The sequence below is a fragment of the Hylobates moloch genome, unplaced genomic scaffold (genome assembly GCF_009828535.3).
Source record: "Hylobates moloch isolate HMO894 unplaced genomic scaffold, HMol_V3 SCAFFOLD_9, whole genome shotgun sequence".
NCBI classification, from domain to species: Eukaryota; Metazoa; Chordata; class Mammalia; order Primates; family Hylobatidae; genus Hylobates; species Hylobates moloch.
Window position 1 is genome coordinate 78,403,716 of NW_026652284.1, and position 19,656 is coordinate 78,423,371.

General features: G+C 41.6%; 1 protein-coding gene across 3 annotated transcripts in view; it reads left to right on the forward strand.

The window, feature by feature from the left end:
• The first annotated feature begins 17 nt into the window (after positions 1 to 17).
• Positions 18 to 19,656, forward strand: part of POP1 (POP1 homolog, ribonuclease P/MRP subunit) — a 41,216-nt gene continuing 21,577 nt past the window's right edge. Inside the window, exons 1-9 of one of the 3 annotated variants that reach the window (XM_032760111.2) lie at positions 18 to 123; positions 6,098 to 6,241; positions 9,992 to 10,159; positions 10,762 to 10,937; positions 12,676 to 12,924; positions 16,508 to 16,595; positions 17,031 to 17,218; positions 19,034 to 19,290; positions 19,413 to 19,512. In XM_032760111.2, the coding sequence (XP_032616002.1) occupies positions 6,100 to 6,241; positions 9,992 to 10,159; positions 10,762 to 10,937; positions 12,676 to 12,924; positions 16,508 to 16,595; positions 17,031 to 17,218; positions 19,034 to 19,290; positions 19,413 to 19,512 (1,368 nt within the window). In that variant the 5' untranslated portion in view covers positions 18 to 123; positions 6,098 to 6,099. Of the gene's footprint in view, positions 124 to 892; positions 1,313 to 6,097; positions 6,242 to 9,991; positions 10,160 to 10,761; positions 10,938 to 12,675; positions 12,925 to 16,507; positions 16,596 to 17,030; positions 17,219 to 19,033; positions 19,291 to 19,412; positions 19,513 to 19,656 lie in introns of those variants that run through there. The other 2 variants (XM_032760112.2, XM_058444304.1) reach the window with 2 other exon arrangements.

The window sequence follows — 19,656 nt, forward strand, 5'->3', positions numbered from 1 at the left end:
GTGGAGGAAGCGCCCGGTCTGGCGCATGCGCTCTCCAGCGCGCTCCCCAGGCGCTTTGGCTCGGTGGGTACTGTAGCGGAGGCTTGTCATTCTGACCCGGGGAGTCCTCAGAGCGTCTGGCAGGTTGGTCGTGAGGGGCTGGTGCCTTCCAGGCTGCGAGTGTCGGGGGGACTGTATGTGGCGGCCCCCCTCCCGGCGTCCGTCTCCCCTCTTCATCTTTTCTCCCTCAGACTCCGCTGACCTCCTTTCCTTGCTGCCTGTGCCCGGGGCCCCTCTTTCTGGTGTCGCATCTCCTTTGGCCCCTACGCTCGAGCCCCCTACGTCAGTCATTTCCCTTCATTGCCCCGCCGGGCGGAGGCCATCCTGGGAATGGGCTTGCATCCCCTCTTCTGCAACCCCAAAGGACTAAGATGGGTCATTCAGGCGACCACGCTGAGATCTGGGCGTTGGTCCTCCCGTGTTCCCCTTCCTGCTCCTCCTGTGTTCCCTTCTCTAGGGTGCTCCTCGGGCTTTACAAGGTCACTGTCTGAACAGAGCCCTAGTGATTGGGATATCATTTCAGAAAGATACTGATCTGGAATGGCCCAGATCCCTTGTGAGTATTCTGCTGTGTCAGAAGGGATGATGGTACTTGGCTAAATATTTCTTACCCTGTTAATATTTGCATTGTAAGTACGCTTCATTTCTTCATTTATGCAGGCACTCACAGATATATGAGTCCCTACTTTGTGTAAGGCACTCTGCTAGATGCTGGGAGGAATGCAACGGTAAAAAAAAAAAAAAAAAAAAAAAAAAAAAAAGGAAAATCTCTGCCTTCCCTGCTTCCTAAAGATAATATAAGAAAATCTGCTTTATTCCCTCTCATTTTGTCCTACATACTGCTAAGGTTTTGGCCTTCCTACTTCCGGCTTAGGAACCTTCTGATCTTTTTCATTGGTTTGGGGCCTGGAATAAAAGACCTTTCAGTCTGGCCTCCCCTTGCCTATTCAAGTTTCATTGTCATCTACTCCCTTTTCCCACTGGAGTCCTCCTGTATTCACACAGTAGATTCCTGAGTACTCTTTCTTCCTTATCTGTGCAAATTCCAGCTAACTGAAATCCTATTTTCTCTTTGACTTTTCCTACCAATTCACATTTTTTTCTTTTTTTTCTTTCCTTCCTTTCCTTTTCTTTGTTTTCTTTCTTTCAAGACAGGATCTCACTCTGTCACCCCGGCTGGAGTGCAGTGGCATGATCTTGGCTCACTGAAACCTTGACCTCCTGAGCTGAAGTAATCCTCCAGCCTGAGTATCTCAAGTAGTTGGGATTACAGGTGCACACCAGCATGCTCGGCTAATTTTTGTATTTTCTGTGGAGACGGAGCTTCTTCATATTGGCCAGGCTGGTCTGCAACTCCTGGGCTCAAGCAATTCTCCCACCTCAGCCTCCCAAAGTGCAGGGATTACAGCTGTAACCATCATGCCCGGCCTCGTTTTTTTTCTTTCCCTTGTCCTGTTTCCTATTGTGCTGTACCGCATAATTTAGTATTTTATTATATGAGGTCCTATTTTCTAATTGTTATGTGTTTCAAGAATAGTGGATTGGAAAGGGAAGGGGCGGGAAAAAAAAAGAATAGTGGAGAGAGTCAGACTGCCTGGTTTGAATCAGCACAATCACAAGCTTAGTAGCCTTGGACTGGTATATAAAATCTCCGTGCTTCGATTTCTTCATTTATAAGATGAGAATAATATTAGTGACCACAAAGTTGTGAGAATTAAATGAATAAGTCATGTAGAATAGTGCCTGCCACAGCAAGTTCTCAATGCTGCCTAAGATGACAAAATTCTTATTCTACTTTGGAATTATACACAGCCTGAAACTATTGGGCACATAGTAGGTGCCCAAAAGTTTATTAAATTTGATTAAACTAGATAATTAAGACATGTTTTTATTACAAAATAATTCACCATTTAAGTTTTTAAATAAGAAGCTATCTTGGAGCATTACAAATGATTCAACTTGTGTAAAATATTTCTTGTGAAACGAGGTACCTTTATTCTTAAGGCAAATTTTATATCAAGTCTGAATCACCAACTTTTTAGACCTGGAAGAAAATCGACATCATCTAGTTAGTTTCCAGGATCTCAAACTAGGAACTAAGTAACACCAAAGGTTGTGTCTGGCCAGAGGATACTAAGCTGTATCAGAAAACATAACGTATCCATTTTATTGAAGATTTGGGGAAAATATTTTTATAAAGGCAGCACATATTTAGTGCTTATTAAAGTTTGACAAAATTGACTTGAAGGTGAAGGTAAGAGTTAAGATTCCTTCTGGAAACTTTTTTTTTTTGAGACAGGGTCTTGCTCTGTCACCCAGGCTGGAGTGCAGTAGTGTGATCAAGGCTCACTTACTGCAGCCTTGACCTCCCTGTCTCAAGCGATCTTCCCATGTCAGCCTCCCGAGTAGGTGGGACCACAAACACATAACTATGCCCAGCTTATTTTTTTATTTCTTTGTAGGGATGAGTTCTCACTATGTTGCTCAGACTGGTTTCGAACTCCTGAGCTCAGGCAATCCTCCCACCTTGGCCTCCCAAAGTGCTGGGATTATCGGTGTGAACCACCACACCAGGCCTCTGGAAACTTTTAAACTAAATCCTTAGACTTCATAAAGATGCATCCTATATTCATTCCCTTCTGCTGTTAGAGGACCACTGCTAGTTTGATTTCCTCGTATTTCAGTCTGGACCCAAAGCTCAGGGATGTTCCCAAGGTTATCCGAATCCTCCAGCACCAACCTTTTCTTGGACCATTCTAATACTGAGGGGAGCTAGAGTTCCTATGGTGTTCTTGTCTGGTCTTGCTGGTGAGTTCTGATTCAAGCAGGTAACAGTAGGTTAACTAAGTTGTTTTGTAAAATATTTGGAATGGCTTTTAATGCAGACTGGTCTGAATCATGTGCTTCACTAGCCAGCCAGTTCTGCAGAACTCCATTTACTTCCTTCATACCGTTTAATTTGAAAAATGTTTTTGCGTGTAGATATAGTTGTCTTTCATTTAGTTGAAATTAGTGGAGTGAGACAGTGAAATGGCATCAATCCCTGCTATTTCATTTATTATTTAAGAATAATAGCTACCGTAAACTGAGCATTTAGTTAGCATAAAGCCCCATGCTAAGTGAGTTGTGTATATGCATTTTGCAAAGCCAAAACCATATACAGTATGTATATGTTTGTTCATTTTTTTATTTTGAGACAGAGTCTCACTCTGTTGCCTAGGCTGGAGTGTAGTGGCGTGATCTCGGCTCACCACAACCTCTGCCTCCTGGGTTCAAAGGATTCTTGTGCCTCAGCCTCCCCAGCAGCTGGGGTTACAAGTGCATGCCATCACACGTGGCTCATTTTGGTTTTTTTTTTTTTTTTTTTTTTTTGAGACAGAGTCTTTGCTCTGTCGCCCAGGCTGGAGTGCAGTGGCACGATCTCCGATCACTGCAAGCTCCGCCTCCCGGGTTCACGCCATTCTCCTGCCTCAGCCTCCTGAGTAGCTGGGACTACAGGCGCCCGCCACCACGCCCGGCTAATTTTTTGTATTTTTAGTAGAGACGGGGTTTCACCGTGTTATCCAGGATGGTCTTGATCTCCTGACCTTGTGATCCTCCCACCTCGGCCTCCCAAAGTGCTAGGATTACAGGCATGAGCCACTGCGCCCGGCCTCATTTTTGTGTTTTTTAGTAGAGATGGGATTTCACCATGTTTGCCAGGCTGGTTTTGAACTCCTGGCCTCAAGTGATCCACTCGCCTTGGCCTCCCATAGTGCTGGGATTACAGGTGTAAGCCATCCCACCTGGCCTGTATATAATGTTTAATTCTCACAGCAACTTGTAGAGGAAGAGGCTGAGGCTGAAAGTGAGAAAGTAATTTTCCTAAGATTATGTAACTAAAAAGTGTAAAGAAGGAATTTGAACCCACATCTTTCAAACTCCATAGTGAAAGCCCTTAAATACTGTACCACATAGGCAAGTCTTAATTTTGTGTGAGGTCTTGCATTGGAAAGGCAAGTAAGTGAATGGGGGGTAGTTAATTTAGTGGCTCTCAGTGGAAGTGGGCAAATTCTGATGTGGCTGGCATTTTGGAAGTTTGTGCATGTGTTTTGGTTGGCATAATTGGGCTAACATTGCTGGCATTTATTTGGCAGGAACCAGGGATATTAGACAGCCTGCTATGTGCAGAAAAGCCCCACAGTAGCCCAGTACCTAATTTATGTAAAATTATTGGTTACACGGGTATTTTTTTTTTTTTTTCGAGATGGAGACTCGCTCTGTTGCCCAGCTTGGAGTGCAGTGGTGTGATCTCGGCTCAATGCAACCTCCACCTCCTGGTTTCAAGCGATTCTCCTGTCTCAGCCTCCCAAGTAGCTGGGACTACAGGTGTGCGCCACTACACCCAACTAATTGTTTTTTTTTTTTTTTTTTTTTTTGAGATGGAGTCTTGCTCTGTCGCCCAGGCTGGAGTGCAGTGGTGTGATCTGGGCTCACTGCAAGCCCTGCCTCCTGGGTTCACACCATTCTCCTGCCTCAGCCTCCTGAGTAGCTGGGACTACAGGCGCCCGCCACCATGCCCGGCTAATTTTTTTGTATTTTTTTAGTAGAGACGGAGTTTCACCATGTTAGCCAAGATGGTCTCGATCTCCTGACCTCATGATCCACCCACCTCGGCCTACCAAAGCGCTGGGATTACAGGCGTGAGCCACTGCACCCGGCCCACCCAACTAATTTTTGTATTTCTAGTAGAGATGGCGTTTCGCCATGGTGGTCAGGTTGGTCTCGGACTCCGGATCTCAAGTGACCCGCCTGCCTCAGCCTCCCTAACTGCTGGGATTATAGGCATTTAGCCACCGCACCTGGCCTGGTTACACAGTTTTAATATGCACTGAGTTTTCCAGTAATGCAGTAAATCAAAGCAAGTTTGTACTTTTGTCGGCAGGGTGGTGGGGGTGGGGTAGTTTACTAAGGAGTGTTCACCAATTTGGAAAATTATGTAATTAGTGGCATTGCTACCTTCTCTTTGAGGCACTAGTACAACACATTTGTGCTGCTTTGCCTTTGTAGCTGTTGAATTCATGGTAATTTTATGTATAGGTAGAAGTAAAGACTGGTATTAAAATACTGAACTACTTCGAGAACAGCTTGGTAAATACCAGCTGCTCTGAGCTGCCCTGTCTCCTAGTGTGTCCATGTATAGGGCCCTTCGGATTTCCTACAGTTAGCAATGAAAGAGTTAATCACTGGTACCTCGGGGTTGAAGGGCTTCCAGGCCCATTCTCCAGCTTTATGGATTGTGCCAATGCCTGTGCTGGTGCCTTTGTGGATGTCATTATCCCCTGGGTTCAAAATCTATTTCATAATATCATCTAGTGTAGTTGTGGTGAAACAGTTACATACAGAAATACATATTATTTTATTAAAATTACTTCTTAGGTCTCCTTTATGTTGCATTTAGGGCATCTCTTGTAAGGTATGTCTTGATATGTGTCTAATAGGTTATAACATTCATTTCATTTAAAAATAGAAAACAGCTCCTTCAAACTGAATCAGTAAAAATAGGGGATGTTGAGTTTGAGAGTTGGGAACTGCTGAGTGGTAAATCAGTCGGGATCCCACTGTTTTTGTCCTTTATCTTGCTTCAAATTGAAATCATTATCTATTGCTATTATAAATTAAATATATAGCTGGCCTCATCTGAGTAGCAGAAATGAAAGCGTCAGTAATTTGTGTTGTTTTTAATAGAGTGTCTCCTTTTGGAATAGGGTGTTCTATATTTCATCGATTCAGGTGGCTCTTATTTCATCTAAGAATCAAGATAAAGTATTTGACCTAATTAATTTTTTTATCATCCATAGCAATCTTATCTCATTTTTCATTCTTCTAACAGACTTTATGTGGTATCAACAGTTGTATATGATTTAATTATTTGACAGTGCAAACTGGAATATACTAATAGGGTCTGTTCCATCAACAGACTTATTTTGAATCACATGAATATTTGCTCATTAAATTTATTTTTATTTTTGAGTGGAAGTTTCCTTTCCCTGTATTAAATGTATTACTTCCTTTCCAGAAATGTCTAATGCAAAAGAAAGAAAACATGCCAAGAAAATGAGAAACCAGCCCACCAACGTGACTCTGTCCTCTGGCTTTGTGGCTGACAGAGGCGTAAAGCACCACAATGGAGGTGAAAAACCTTCCCAAGCTCAAAAACAAGGTAAAATACACATAATAGAGCAGGCATGGTGGCTCACGCCTGTAATCCCAGCACTTTGGGAGGCTGAAGTGGGCGGTTCATGAGGTCAAGAGATCAAGACCATCCTGGCCAACATGGTGAAACCCCGTTTCTACTAAAAATACAAAAATTAACTGGGTGTGGTGGCGCGTGCCTATAGTCCCAGCTACTCGGGAGGCTGAGGCAGGAGAATTGCTTGAACCCGGGAGGTAGAGGTTACAGTGAGCTGAGATCGTGACACTGCACTCCAGCCTGAAGGCAGAGCGAGACTCTGTCTCAAAAAAAAAAAAAAAGATACACATGATGCTCTCTTCACTCCCATTTTGATCAAATTGCTTTTGTCAGCTCTTTTGATAGTGATTATCTAAATAGTAAATGAGCTGAATTAAAAGCCGATACAGTAGACCCTTATTATTTTTGAATTTCCTATTTGCAAGTTTGCCTACTTGCCAAAGCTTATTTGTAACCCCAATATTAATACCCATGGAGCTTTGGCTATCATTTGTGGACATATATAGAGCAGGAAAAATTTCAGTTGCCCTGTGTTTACGTTCCCAGCCGAGCTTCCCAGCTTTCATGCAGAAATGGGCAGAGGATGGAGGCAGTACAGGGGCAGGGCAGTACAGTGCAAGAAGCTCCAGCTCTACTGGGGTTTGAATCTCAGCCCTGGGGCAGCCTCATGCAGGTCACTTAGCATTTCTAGACTTCATTTTCTCTTTTATAAAATAAAGGAAATAGACTCTACCAGGAGGAGTTGTTTTTTGGATTTAAGTTTATAATATGGCCAGGGGCGGTGGCTCACACCTGTAATCCCAGCACTCTCGGAGGCTGAGGCAAGCCGATCACCTGAAGTCAGGAGTTCGAGACCAGAGTGGCCAACATGGCGAAACTCCGTCTCTACTAAAAATACAAAAATTAGCCAGGCATGGTGGTGCATGCCTGTAGTCCCAGCCACTTGGGAGGCTGAGGCAGGAGAATCGCTTGAACTGGGAGGTGGAGGTTGCAGTGAGCCAAGATTGTGCCACTGTACTCCAGCCTGGGTGACAGTGAGACTGTCTCAAAAAAAAAGGAAAAAAAAAGGATTATAATCTGTGTGAGATGAAGATATATATGTATCCCCACTAGGAGGAATGGTTCAGTATTCACTAATTCATTGACATAATTCAGTGACTGTATGAAACATAACTACTATAAATAATGAAAATTGGCTATGCATATTTTAGAGCTGGTATATTTTATTTCTACCTTAACATCAATGATTATTACACTTTTGTATTTTCTAAGAGAAGTGCAGTATAGTCATCATATCTGTATTTCACTGGTGTGCTGATTTTAGAACCTTATGAAGTGATAGGAAGATCACAGTTGTTCATTAGGGCAGCGGTAGAAAGTGCTAATTTGGGAAGACAGCAAAAGCAAGTGGCCAAGAACTTGTTTGGAATGCTTTGAGAAACTGCATTGGGTCTGATAAGTAAATTTTAGAGTCAAGTTCATAAGGTCTAGATTCAGATCCTACAGTTGATGCCTACCATGCCATATGATAAGGCTTTCACATTTTTTATCTCATTTAAACCTCACAATGTTCTAAGATTTACAGTGGCTTAATAATTAACACCACGATTGAAATAAGCAGAAACACTATAAAATTCTCTACTGATCTCTCCCTTAATTTACAAACAGTTTTTTTTTTTTTTTTTTTTTTGAGACAGAGTCTTGCTCTGTCACCCAGGCTGGAGTGCAATGGTGCGATCTCGGCTCACTGCAACCTCCACCTCCTGGGTTCAAGCGCTCCTGCTGCCTCAGCCTCCCGAATAGCTGGGACTACAGTCACATGCTGCCACACCCAGCTAATTTTTTGTATTTAGTAGAGACAGGGTTTTACCGTGTTGCCCAGGCTGGTCTTGAACTCCTGAGCTCAGGCAATCCACCCACCTCGGCCTCCCAAAGTGCTGGGATTACAGGCGTGAGCTACTGTGCCTGGCTGGAAATTTTGCTTTTTAAATTTTTAAGACAGGGTCCCACTCTGTCACCCATGCTGGAGGGTAATGGCACAATCGTGACTCACTGCAACCTTGACCTCCTGGGCTCAGGTGATCCTCCCACCTCAGCTTCCCGAGTAGCTGGGACTACAAGCATGTGCCATTATGCCCAGCTAATTTTTTTTTTTTTTTTTGTAGAGACAGGGTTTTGCCACGTTGACCAGTTAGTCTCAACCTCCTGGACTCAAGTGATCCGCCCACCTTGGCCTCTCAAAGTTCTGGGATTAGAGGTGTGAGCCACCACATCCATCCTGGAACTTTGCTTTTAGTTATTTATTTAGTACAGTGGTTCTCAATTTGAGTGTGGCAGAGAATTAGGATAAAAGACTGTACACAATCATGTGGATTATAGTATTAAGGGAGTGTCGTTTGGGCTGCTGTCACAAAATACAGGTTGAGCATTCCTAATCCAAAAATCTGAAGTCTGAAATGCTCCAAAACCCAAAACTTTTTGAGCGCTGATATGACATAATAGGTGGAAAATTGCACATCCGACCTCATGTGATGGGTCGCAGTCAGAATGAAGGCATATAACACACAGTTTATTCAGCATTCCCATGGGAAAAAGATGTTCCCAGCCCCCTTCAGCTGTGATATAAATATTTCCAAGCACTCCCAGATTTCACCACCTAAGCACACCCACAAAGACAAATAAAATGCATGTAATTTTTACTGTTAAATACTTACATGTGAATAAGTGTAAGAAAGTGATTGCTTATCAGTAGCATATAGATTCAGAGTCAGGAAGGATGCTGATGCCAGCCAACCACAGATTGTGCACAGGGTGGCTGAGATAGTGGCACCTTTGCTTTCTGATGGTTCAAGTATACAATGTGCAAAAAGTTTCATGCACAAATTATTAAAAATATTGTATAAAATTACCTTCAGGTTATGTATGATAAGGTGAAAGAAACATAATTGAATTTTGTCTTTAGACTTGTGTTCTATCCTCAAGATATCTCATTGTATATATATATGAATATTCCAAAATCCAAAAAAATTGGAATTTGAAACACTCCCAGTTATTTCAGATGAGGGATACACAACCTGTATCTTACTGGGTAGCTTATAAATAACAAATGTATTTCTCACAATTCTGAGGTCTGAAAAGTCCAAGATGAAGGAGCGGGCAGGTTTGGTGACTGGTGTGGGCCTGCCTTCTGGTTCATATACAGCACCTTTTTACTGGGTTCTCACATGGTGGAAGGAGCGAGGGTCTCTGTGAACACTCCTTTATAAGGATACTAATCTCATTCATGAAGGCTCTACCCTCATGACCTAATCACCTCCTAAAGGCCCCACCTCCTAATACCATCACCTCAGGGGTTAGGATTTCAACACTGGAATTTGGGGGGGGACATAGCATTCAGACCATAGCAGGGAGCTTAGATTTGAAATTCATGTTGCACTGTTTATAGGAGAAAATTTCGCCTGTATCTGTTATATCCAAGGTCCTTTGTATGTCATCCTGACATGATTACCTTGTGTGCTACCTACTAGCTTTGTGACCTCGAGCAAGTTAATTCACCTTCCTGTGTAAGATTCCTCTTTAAAAATAAGTAGTAATAGCCACCTTACAGGGTGACTATAGGATTAAAAACATGGTCAGTGTTGCCACTCAACAAATATTAGTTCTCCGCTATAATTTTTATCTCTGATAAAGGTGACATGTTTCTTTTTGAAAATATACTAGAGCCTCATCCTGGAACTTCACGACAGCGGCAAACCAGAGTCAACCCCCATTCTCTGCCTGACCCTGAAGTGAATGAGCAGTCTTCCTCCAAAGGGATGTTTAGAAAAAAGGGAGGATGGAAAGCAGGTCCCGAGGGCATGTCTCAGGAGATCCCCAAGTATATAACTGGTGAGTACTCATAAAGAGGTGCAGTTTGCTTGTATTTTGAGCTCTCGTGTCTAGTGCAGCAACAAACTGCCCTCCTTGTGGTCCTGGCTCTGCCTCCCCTACCTCTCCTCTCCTCCTCCCACTTTAGACCCTTCTCGCCTCTAACCTGGACTTTGGCCAGAGCTTCCTTGGGCTTGATGGCTCTCCCTTCTTCAGTTTCTCTCCCTGTCTCCTACTCGTCTTCTTACAAGTCTTTGTGAACTGTTCCTCTTTGTCTTAGCCCCTATGCCCCTCTTGTTTTAAATATGCCATCCACACTCAGCACAGCATTCTCCAAGGATGGAAAATTGAGTACACACAAATGGCAACCAAACCTTTATTTAAAGGGCCTGTCTCCAGGCCCTTTCCAGCCTCTTCTATTCTTCACCCTGTGATCCCCATCCACACTACCACAATTAAACCCTATATTCCTTGTACTTTGTACCTATACCTTAGGTGGGCTTTCTGGTCTCTCTTTACGCCTTCTTGGTGGAGGAATTCAGTTAAGTTTCCCCAGCAGCCTGTTTATTCTCCAATGTTAATTCAAGATTGGTGTTTAATGATGTTGTCATCTCCTTCAACAGCTTCTACTTTTGCTCAAGCACGAGCTGCTGAAATCAGCGCTATGTTAAAAGCTGTGACCCAGAAGTCTTCGAATTCACTGGTTTTTCAGACTCTGCCACGGCACATGCGACGAAGAGCCATGAGCCACAACGTCAAACGCCTTCCCAGACGGTTACAGGAGATTGCCCAGAAAGAGGTAGGAGTTCCACTTAGTGTAAATGTTTAGATTAGTAGCTCCTAGAAGAAATTGAGAAGTATTGATCTAATAGAATTTATTAAAAATGAAAACCAAGGCTGGGCATGGTGGCTCACGCCTTTAATCCCAGCACTTTGAGAGGCTGAGGTGGGCAGATTGCTTGAGCCCAGGAGTTCAAGACCAGCCTGGGCAACATGGCGAAACCCGTCTCTACAAAAAAATCCCAAAATGAGCTGGGCATGGTGGTGCATGTGTGCCTGTAGTCCCAGCTACTTGGAAACTGAGATAGGAGGGTCCCCTGAGCCACAGGAGGTTGAGGCTGCAATGAGCTGTGATCACACTACTGTACTCCAGCCTGGGCCACAGTGAGACCTTGTCTAAAAAGAAAAAAAAAAAAAAACTCAGAAAACAACACGCTTATGGTTTTTGTTTTTGTTTTGCATGTGTTTGATTTAATCATTATCCAAACTTCTTCCCTCCAAACCAAATTAACAGGCAATTGGCTATTATGGGTGCTTTGAAATATAGCATTTGATACTCCTCTCTTGTAAGGTTGTTGAATAGTTGATGTTCCCTTCCCAGATGTTTAAAAAAACTCTGACCTTCTTACCAAGTGGTTTTGGATCTGTGTTTTTGGTGTATGGCCAGCTTGGCGTAGGAAGGTTAAAAAAAAGCAACGTCAATGCTTAGCATTTGCTTTCTGACTTTTTCAAAGTTGAAAACTTGAACTGGGTTTTAATTTTTGTACAAGTCTAATTGTGTTTTGGCTTCACCAGAATTCTAGACTTGAACATTCTAAGATTAAGCCCATGTCTTTACTAATTGGTTTAAAACCTATTTATTGAGCAGCCTTGTATGTACCATTGCTACGCTGGTGGTGGGGTTTGAGTTCAAGAGGGAAAACTAACAAAGAATTTTTTTTTTTTTTTTTTGAGACGGAGTCTCGCTTTTTCACCCAGGCTGGAGTGCAGTGGCTCAATCTCGGCTCACTGCAAGCTCCGCCTCCTGGGTTCACGCCATTCTCCTGCCTCAGCCTCTCCGAGTAGCTGGGACTACAGGCGCCTGCCACCACGCCCAGCTAATTTTTTGTATTTTTAGTAGAGACGGGGTTTCACCGTGGTCTCGATCTCCTGACCTCGTGATCCGCCCGCCTCGGCCTCCCAAAGTGCTGGGATTACAAGCGTGAGCCACCACACCCGGCCTAACAAGGAATTTTATACTTTCTAGATTTAATGTAAAATCTGTTTCCCAGTGATAGCATTCAGCATGTGTCTGTCTGTAGCTTAACTGAGATGAAATGTGTGGATTTTCCTCACTTGTATTATTTTTGGTCTTAAGTTTTTGGTTTTAGTTACAATTCTACAGGTTAAAATGACAACAAGAAGCTAGCATTTAATTTCTCCTTTCTTGCCCTCTAATACTAATAGCCATATTAAGCTTGTGTTACTGTGTTGAACATTTTATAAGTATTCTGATCTTCATATTCCATTAAATTTGCCCAGTTAGTGAGTGATAGAACTGTGCCTCCTTCCTAGGTCTCCTAGCTCTGAAACATTCACTCTTTCCATTGTCTTCCTTCTCTACTTACATTGAAGAAACTAAGTTAACAATTTAAGCAAACTAATGGAATCTATAAAATATTCCACTTAATCTAAAGTTATTTGTTTGCATTCCTGACCATTAACTCTGTTTTGAGATTCTTACAAACTGGGATATGTCCCTCTTCTTGAAACTATAGGCGGAGAAAGCCGTACATCAGAAAAAAGAACATTCAAAAAATAAATGCCATAAAGCTCGAAGATGTCACATGAACCGGACGCTAGAATTTAACCGTAGACAAAAGAAGAACATTTGGTTAGAAACTCACATCTGGCACGCCAAGCGGTTTCACATGGTCAAGAAGTGGGGCTACTGCCTTGGGGAGAGGCCAACAGTGAAGAGCCACAGAGCCTGCTATCGAGCCATGACGAACCGGTGCCTCCTGCAGGTGAGCTTTTCCAGTGGGCTTTCTTGTTATTTTTGTTTGATCCTTTTCCATAGAGACCTTTAGAATAGTTTATGGTATGCCAAGCCCCGTTTATGTGGTTATTCATTTTAAAAATGATTCCTGAGCATGAAGCCCGGGTCCTTTGCCAGATGCTGGAGATCAGGCAACCTAAAGTTAGGGGGGTGACTGACATTAATCAAACGATTTATCAGATATGTGATTGTAAGGGAAAAGCATACAGTACGATGAGCATTTCTAACCTGACTGGAAGGCGTGCCCCAGAAGTGCTGCTTGAGCTGAGCTCTCAGGGATAAGATGGGAGAGGGGGAAGGCAGAAGGAAGCCAGGTGAGAGTGAAGAACTGGAATCAATTCTGTGTGACAGAGATGAAGAGAAGGAGAGCAAGCAACATCAGGGCAAGGTTAGGCTAGAGAAAAGAGTAGGAACCAGGTTGTGCAGGTCTTGTTGATCATGTCAAGCTTTATTCACTATAGATTAATCTAACAGTCTTTCATCAGTAACAGATATTTGAGAATCTACTGTGTACCCTGAACAGGGTTCAAAATGCTGGTCTAGGTGTTTATGGGTCAGTGGGATGCGGGGAAGGATGTTTTAAATTTTAAACGCTTTGAGAGGGCAGATTATTTTAGAGCCTCTTAATAGTATTTATCTGATTGCTCCCTCCTCTCAGTAGCTAATTCAGTTGCTTTCTATTTCTTCCAATACATACTTAGACATTTGTTCTTTGCAGAAGGGCCTATCTTTCAATGGCAGAATGGCCTTGGCCAAATTTTAAAAGCCATTACTGTTGGTGTCCTTTGATACCCCTTGAGAGTAATGTGGTAGAATAAGCAATACAAGAATCTTTTTTAAAAATTGTGGTCAAATAAATATACATAACAAAACCACTTGACCATTTTAAGTGCACAGTTCTGTGGCATTAAGTACACTTACATTGTGTAATCAGTACCACCATCCATCTCCAGAACTTTTTTATCCTCCCAAGCTGAAACTCTGGACTCATTAAACACTAACTCCCCATTCCTTCAGCTCCTGGCAGCTACCATTCTACTGTCTATCCAATAATTTGATCCTCTAGGTGCTTCATGGGAATGAAATCATACAATATTTGTCTTTTTGTGACTGGCTTATTTCATTCAGCGTAATGTCTTAAAATTCATCCCTGTTGTAGCATGTGTCAGAATTCCCTTCCCTTTTAAGGCTGAAGATGTATTGCATTGTAGGTATATACCATATCTTGATTATCCATTTATCTGTCAGTGGACATTTGGCTTACTTCCACCTTTTGGCTATTGTAGATAATGCTGCTGTGAACATGGATATGCAAATATCATTACAATCCCTGCTTTCAGTCCTTTTGAATATATCCCCAGAAGTGTAATTGCTGGATCATATGATAATTCTATGTTAATTCTATGTTTAATTTTTTTGAGGTACTGCCTTACCATTTTCCATAGCAACTGTATCATTTTGCATTCCCACCAGCAATACACAAGGGTTCCAATTTCTCCTCATCCTTGTCAGTACTTGCTACTTTATTTATTTATTTGATTACAGTCATTCTAATGAGTGTGAAGTAAATAATAAGAGGACCTTTTAGGAGTCTTTGATTTGAGAACTCAGCAGCAGAAATCATAGATGATAGTCAAGTTCCTCATTCACATTGAGGAAGCTGGGTTCTGGAGAGATGAAGTGACTTGCCCGGGCTCACACAGCTTGTTGGTGGCCTACATAGCACTTGGGTGGCTGATTCCCCTGGCTTGTGCTTTTTCCACTGTCCTCTGCCAATGAGTTACTTTTCATTTTGGGCAGAATTTTTGCTGAAGTTATCAGATATTTTCTCTAAAATTTGATCAGCTCTAAGTAATAAAACTAATAGCTAATAATAACAAATATTAGTGAGTGCTTAATATATGCCCTACCCTGTTTTAAATGCTTTGCATGTGTTTACTCATTTAATCCTCACAATAGTATGAGGTAAGGAGTTACCATTATTTCCATTTTACAGATGGGGAAACTGAGGTACAGAGAGGTTAGGTAATTTACCCATGATCGTATGGCCAATGAGTGTTGAGGTTTGGATTTGAGCCCAGTTGCCTGACTCCAGGGTTCCGCACTCTGAACCATTATTCTCTGCTGTCAGTTGTTTGGATGAGGTTCCTCTGGCCACTGACAGCTGGGAGCTGGGCACTGGATGGGAAGATTTCTTTGTGTGAGTGATCATATTGATTGATGTGTGTTGTCAGAATCATAGCTATAATTTGGCTTTTAGTTCTAGTTACTGAGTGCACTGAAATTGCTTAAAGATGCTATAGCAGAAGGATTGGTTTGGCAGGTCACCAAGCCTGATCAGAATGCTGGCTTCTCCACTTAATGACTGTGTCTTTGTTCAAGTAACAATCTCCGTGTCACAGTGTCCTTGTCTATCAGATAAGATAACCATACTAGGTACATCTGGTTGTCAGGAAGACTAAATGACAGTTCATGTAAGGAGTTAACTCATTGCTGGCGCTCAGTAACCCTTCAATGACTATTAACTATTACAGGCCAGGCATGGCAGCTCATGCTTAGAATCACACCACTTTGGGAGGCTGAGGCAGGAGGATTGCTTGAACCCTGGGGTTCAAGACCAGTCTGGGCAACATAGTAAGACTCTGTTTCTGCAAAAAAAAAAAAAAAAAAGCTGGGTGTGGTAGCTCGTGCCTGTAGTCCCAGCTACTTGGGAGGCTGAGGCAGGAGGATTGCTTGAGCCCAGGAAGTTGAGACTTCTGTGAGCTGTGATTGTGCCTCTGTACTCTAGCACTGGCAACAGAGTGAGACCCTGTCTCAAAAACAAAACAAAACAAAACAATTAGAACAATTATTATAATTATTATTATGGATACTGTAACTACTGAAACTTTTAACATTGATTTCATTAGCTTAGTCTGATCTCTCTTCATCTTACTTGAAATTGTATGTTATTACTTTTACTTTCTTTGTACTGTGCTTAAAGTTCATATCATGGTCAAGACAGCATGGGAGAAATATGGGATGGATTAATTGCAATATTGTGTCTCTAGGCTTAGTGTTAAGTAATCTTGAGGTCCTGAATTATCTAACCAAATTGAGCAACCTGAGCATAATTTTGCAGAATTCATTACTGTTTTGCTTATTTTACTCTGGTTTCTTACCTTAGGTAGATTTTGGGGGTGAATGGTTCTTTACTTAGAAGCAACAGTTATATACCCTCCGTAGAACCTGTCTATGAATATGGGATAAAACATAGATTATCTAAAAAGTAGGATACCGTAACTTACATTTTAAATGGAGATTCATTTTTATTTTGGTTCGGATTGGTTTAAAAATATTTGTTAAGGTAACAGGAATGGACAGGTTTAGATATTTTTTCCCCTAAACCATCGGGCAGGAGAAGGTTTAGATTTTGACTTATGAGAACATAGCTTTAGCAATTTGTTTTGTGTCTTAGGCCTCTAAAGGTTTTGTGATATGGCTTTTGTCTTCTTAGCAGTTTTGCCTGTGTAAATTCCTAAGTACTTAATTGTGTCTCCCGCTTTGTGCAGGATTTATCCTATTACTGTTGTTTGGAGTTAAAAGGCAAAGAGGAAGAAATACTAAAGGCACTTTCTGGAATGTGTAGCATAGACACAGGTAAACTTGTTTTAAAGCTGAGTTCTATTTTAGTCTTTGTATGTTTATTCATTTCATAAAGAAGTATCTACTGTAAGCATTTTGGAATTCAAACATGTAGAAAAATATGTGAGACACTAATCATTCCCGATGAAAATGTTAATTTAAAAACAGTTGGGTTGGCTTTTAAATCATTTCTAACATTGTCAAGTGTAAAGTGATAGAGTCATTTTTCTGGTGGAGTGAACTTGACAGAAAGAAACTTGAAGCCTTTATTATTCATTTAACACATATTTGTTGAGAACTTATTGTGTGCCAGGCTTTGATATGAGCAATCCTCACAACCAAAACTTCACCTCTCATGGAGGCAGACAGTAAATGACAGTGTGGTTATCAGGAAATAGGACTGCAGTCTCAATACCCGGAATTATGGAATTTTGCTTTTGTTGATGTCAGGGCTGACGTTTGCAGCAGTTCACTGCTTGTCTGGAAAGCGCCAAGGGAGCCTTGTGCTTTATCGGGCGAATAAATATCCCAGAGAAGTGCTTGGGCCTGTTACGTTTATCTGGAAGTCCCAGAGGACCCTGGGTGACACTTCTGAGAGCAGGCAGCTGTGGATCTGGCTACATCCAACCCTTAAACAGGTATAATCCTTCAGGTTATCTCCCATCATTCTGAAACTGCATTTTTAATTACTGCTGGAAGTCAATACTGTAGAAATGTAAATAGTGTAAAGGTTTGTCTGATAGTCTGATATTTGTATATAGGGGGGCTCTGTGAATATTGAATGAAGTGAATTTTTAAAAAACTTTAAGAATTTGTATTTAAAAATGTCTAATTGACAAAAAGCAAATATATTCGAAGTATATGATGATTTGATATACATGTTGTGTACCACAATCAAATAACACATCCATCACGACCCATGCTGTACATTATATCCCCAGAACTTGTTCATCAAATATAATGAAGTCAGGGCGGGGCATGGTTTCTCATGCTTGTAATCCCACCACTTTGGGAGGCTGAAGCAATTGGATCGCTTGAATCCAAGAGTTTGAGACTAGGCTGGGCAACGTGGTGAAACTCCGTCTCTGCAAAAAGACAAAAATTAGCTAGGATTGGTGGCATGCGCCTGTAGTCTCAGCTATTTGGGAGGCTGAGGCGGGAGGATCGCTTTGAGCCCAGGAGGCAGAGTTGCAGTGAGATGAAATCATGCTATTGCACTCCAGCCTGGGTGACAGTGAGACCCTGTCTCAAAAAAAAAAAAAAAAAAGAAACTAATCTTGACCTCTCCTATTTTTAGTAAGTCATAAGCAGAAGTAGAGATAAAAACCAGCCTTATGCTAATTATTTGAAATGTTGAATTTGAACTAATGTTTCTACCATGACTGAAGTGGTTCACTAGTATCTAGGTGCTATTTGATAATGAAAAGCTATTTTTTAGTAATTCTAATGATTTTTCACACTGAATTTAGCTTAGCTTCCCTTCTTTAGCATACTCACTACTTAAAAAAAATTTAGTCAGAGTGATCATGTTGTTTTCATAATATTTGACTAACCCTACCCCTAACCCCAGCCCTACCTAACCCATTTGAAATTTTAAATTTCAAAAATTTTTTTGGGTTAAAGTGGCATGCATTACTCAGAACACCCAAAAAAGCTTTTTTAAAAAATTAAAATTAAATTAAAAAAATTTTTTTTCAAGACAGGGTTTTTCTCTGTCATTGAGACTTGAGTGCAGTGGTGCAGTCATAGCCCACTGCAGCCTCTACTTCCCAGGCTCAAATGATCCTCCTACCTCAGCCTCCCGAGTAGCTTAGACTACAGGGGTGCGCCACCATGTCCAGCTATTATTTTTTTATTTTGTGTAGAAACAAGGTCTCCCTATGTTGCCCAGGGTGGTCTCAAACTCCTGGGTTGAAGCCATCCTCCTGCCTCAGCTTCCCAAAGTGCTGGGATTACAGATGTGAGCTACCACACCTGGCCAAAAAAAGCTTTTTGATGATAAATTTAATTTAAGTTAATTTGTGAAGGGATAAAAATGTGAATTTTTTTTTTTTTTTTTTTTTTTTTCTGAGGCAGAGTCTTGCTCTGTTGCCCAGGCTGGAGTGCGATGGCACGATCTCCGCTTACCGCAACCTCTGCCTCCCAGGTTCAAGCGATTCTCCTGCCTCAGCTTCCTGAGTAGCTGAGATTACAGGTGCCTGCCGCCCAACTGTTTTTTGTAATTTTTAGTAGAGATAGAGTTTTGCCGTGTTGGTCAGGCTGGTCTCAGACTCCTGATCTCAGGTGATCTACCCGCCTTGGCCTCCCAAAGTGCTGAGATTACAGGTATGAGCCACCGTGCCCGGCCAAAAATGTTAATTTTTAAAGAGATAAAAAAAACATAACCCAGCTAAATTTGTCATAATATATTTAAATTTCAAGATTTTAAAGTGAATGTTTAAATATATTTTTAGGATATCTTAGAGGAGATAAAAGCAGCATGCCAGTGCGTGGAACCCATCAAATCAGCTGTCTGCATCGCTGACCCACTTCCGACACCATCCCAAGAAAAAAGCCAAACTGAATTGCCTGATGAGAAAATTGGCAAGAAAAGAAAAAGGAAAGATGATGGAGAAAATGCTAAACCAGTTAAAAAAATTATCGGTGATGGAACTAGAGATCTGTGTCTACCATACTCTTGGATCTCTCCAACCACAGGCATTATAATCAGGTATGAGTTGAATTTGCTTTGAACCTACTGAACGTTTTCAGTGAAGACCTGCTCCGTTTTTATCAGTGGCACAGATGTTGTGTGATGGAAGTTTCCATCTTAAGATCTTCTTTCTTTTTCAGCGATTTGACGATGGAAATGAACAGATTCCGGCTGATTGGGCCACTTTCCCACTCCATCCTAACTGAAGCAATAAAAGCTGCTTCTGTCCACACTGTAAGGGTAAAAGTGACTATTGTGTTTTATTCTAATCATGTTTTTCGTGTCAAATTTGTGAAACCTAATATATAATTTGGTAACATTTTGGGCCATGGCTTTTAGATGTTTATTTCCCTGCTTATTATGCTTATTATCAAAGATTTTGTT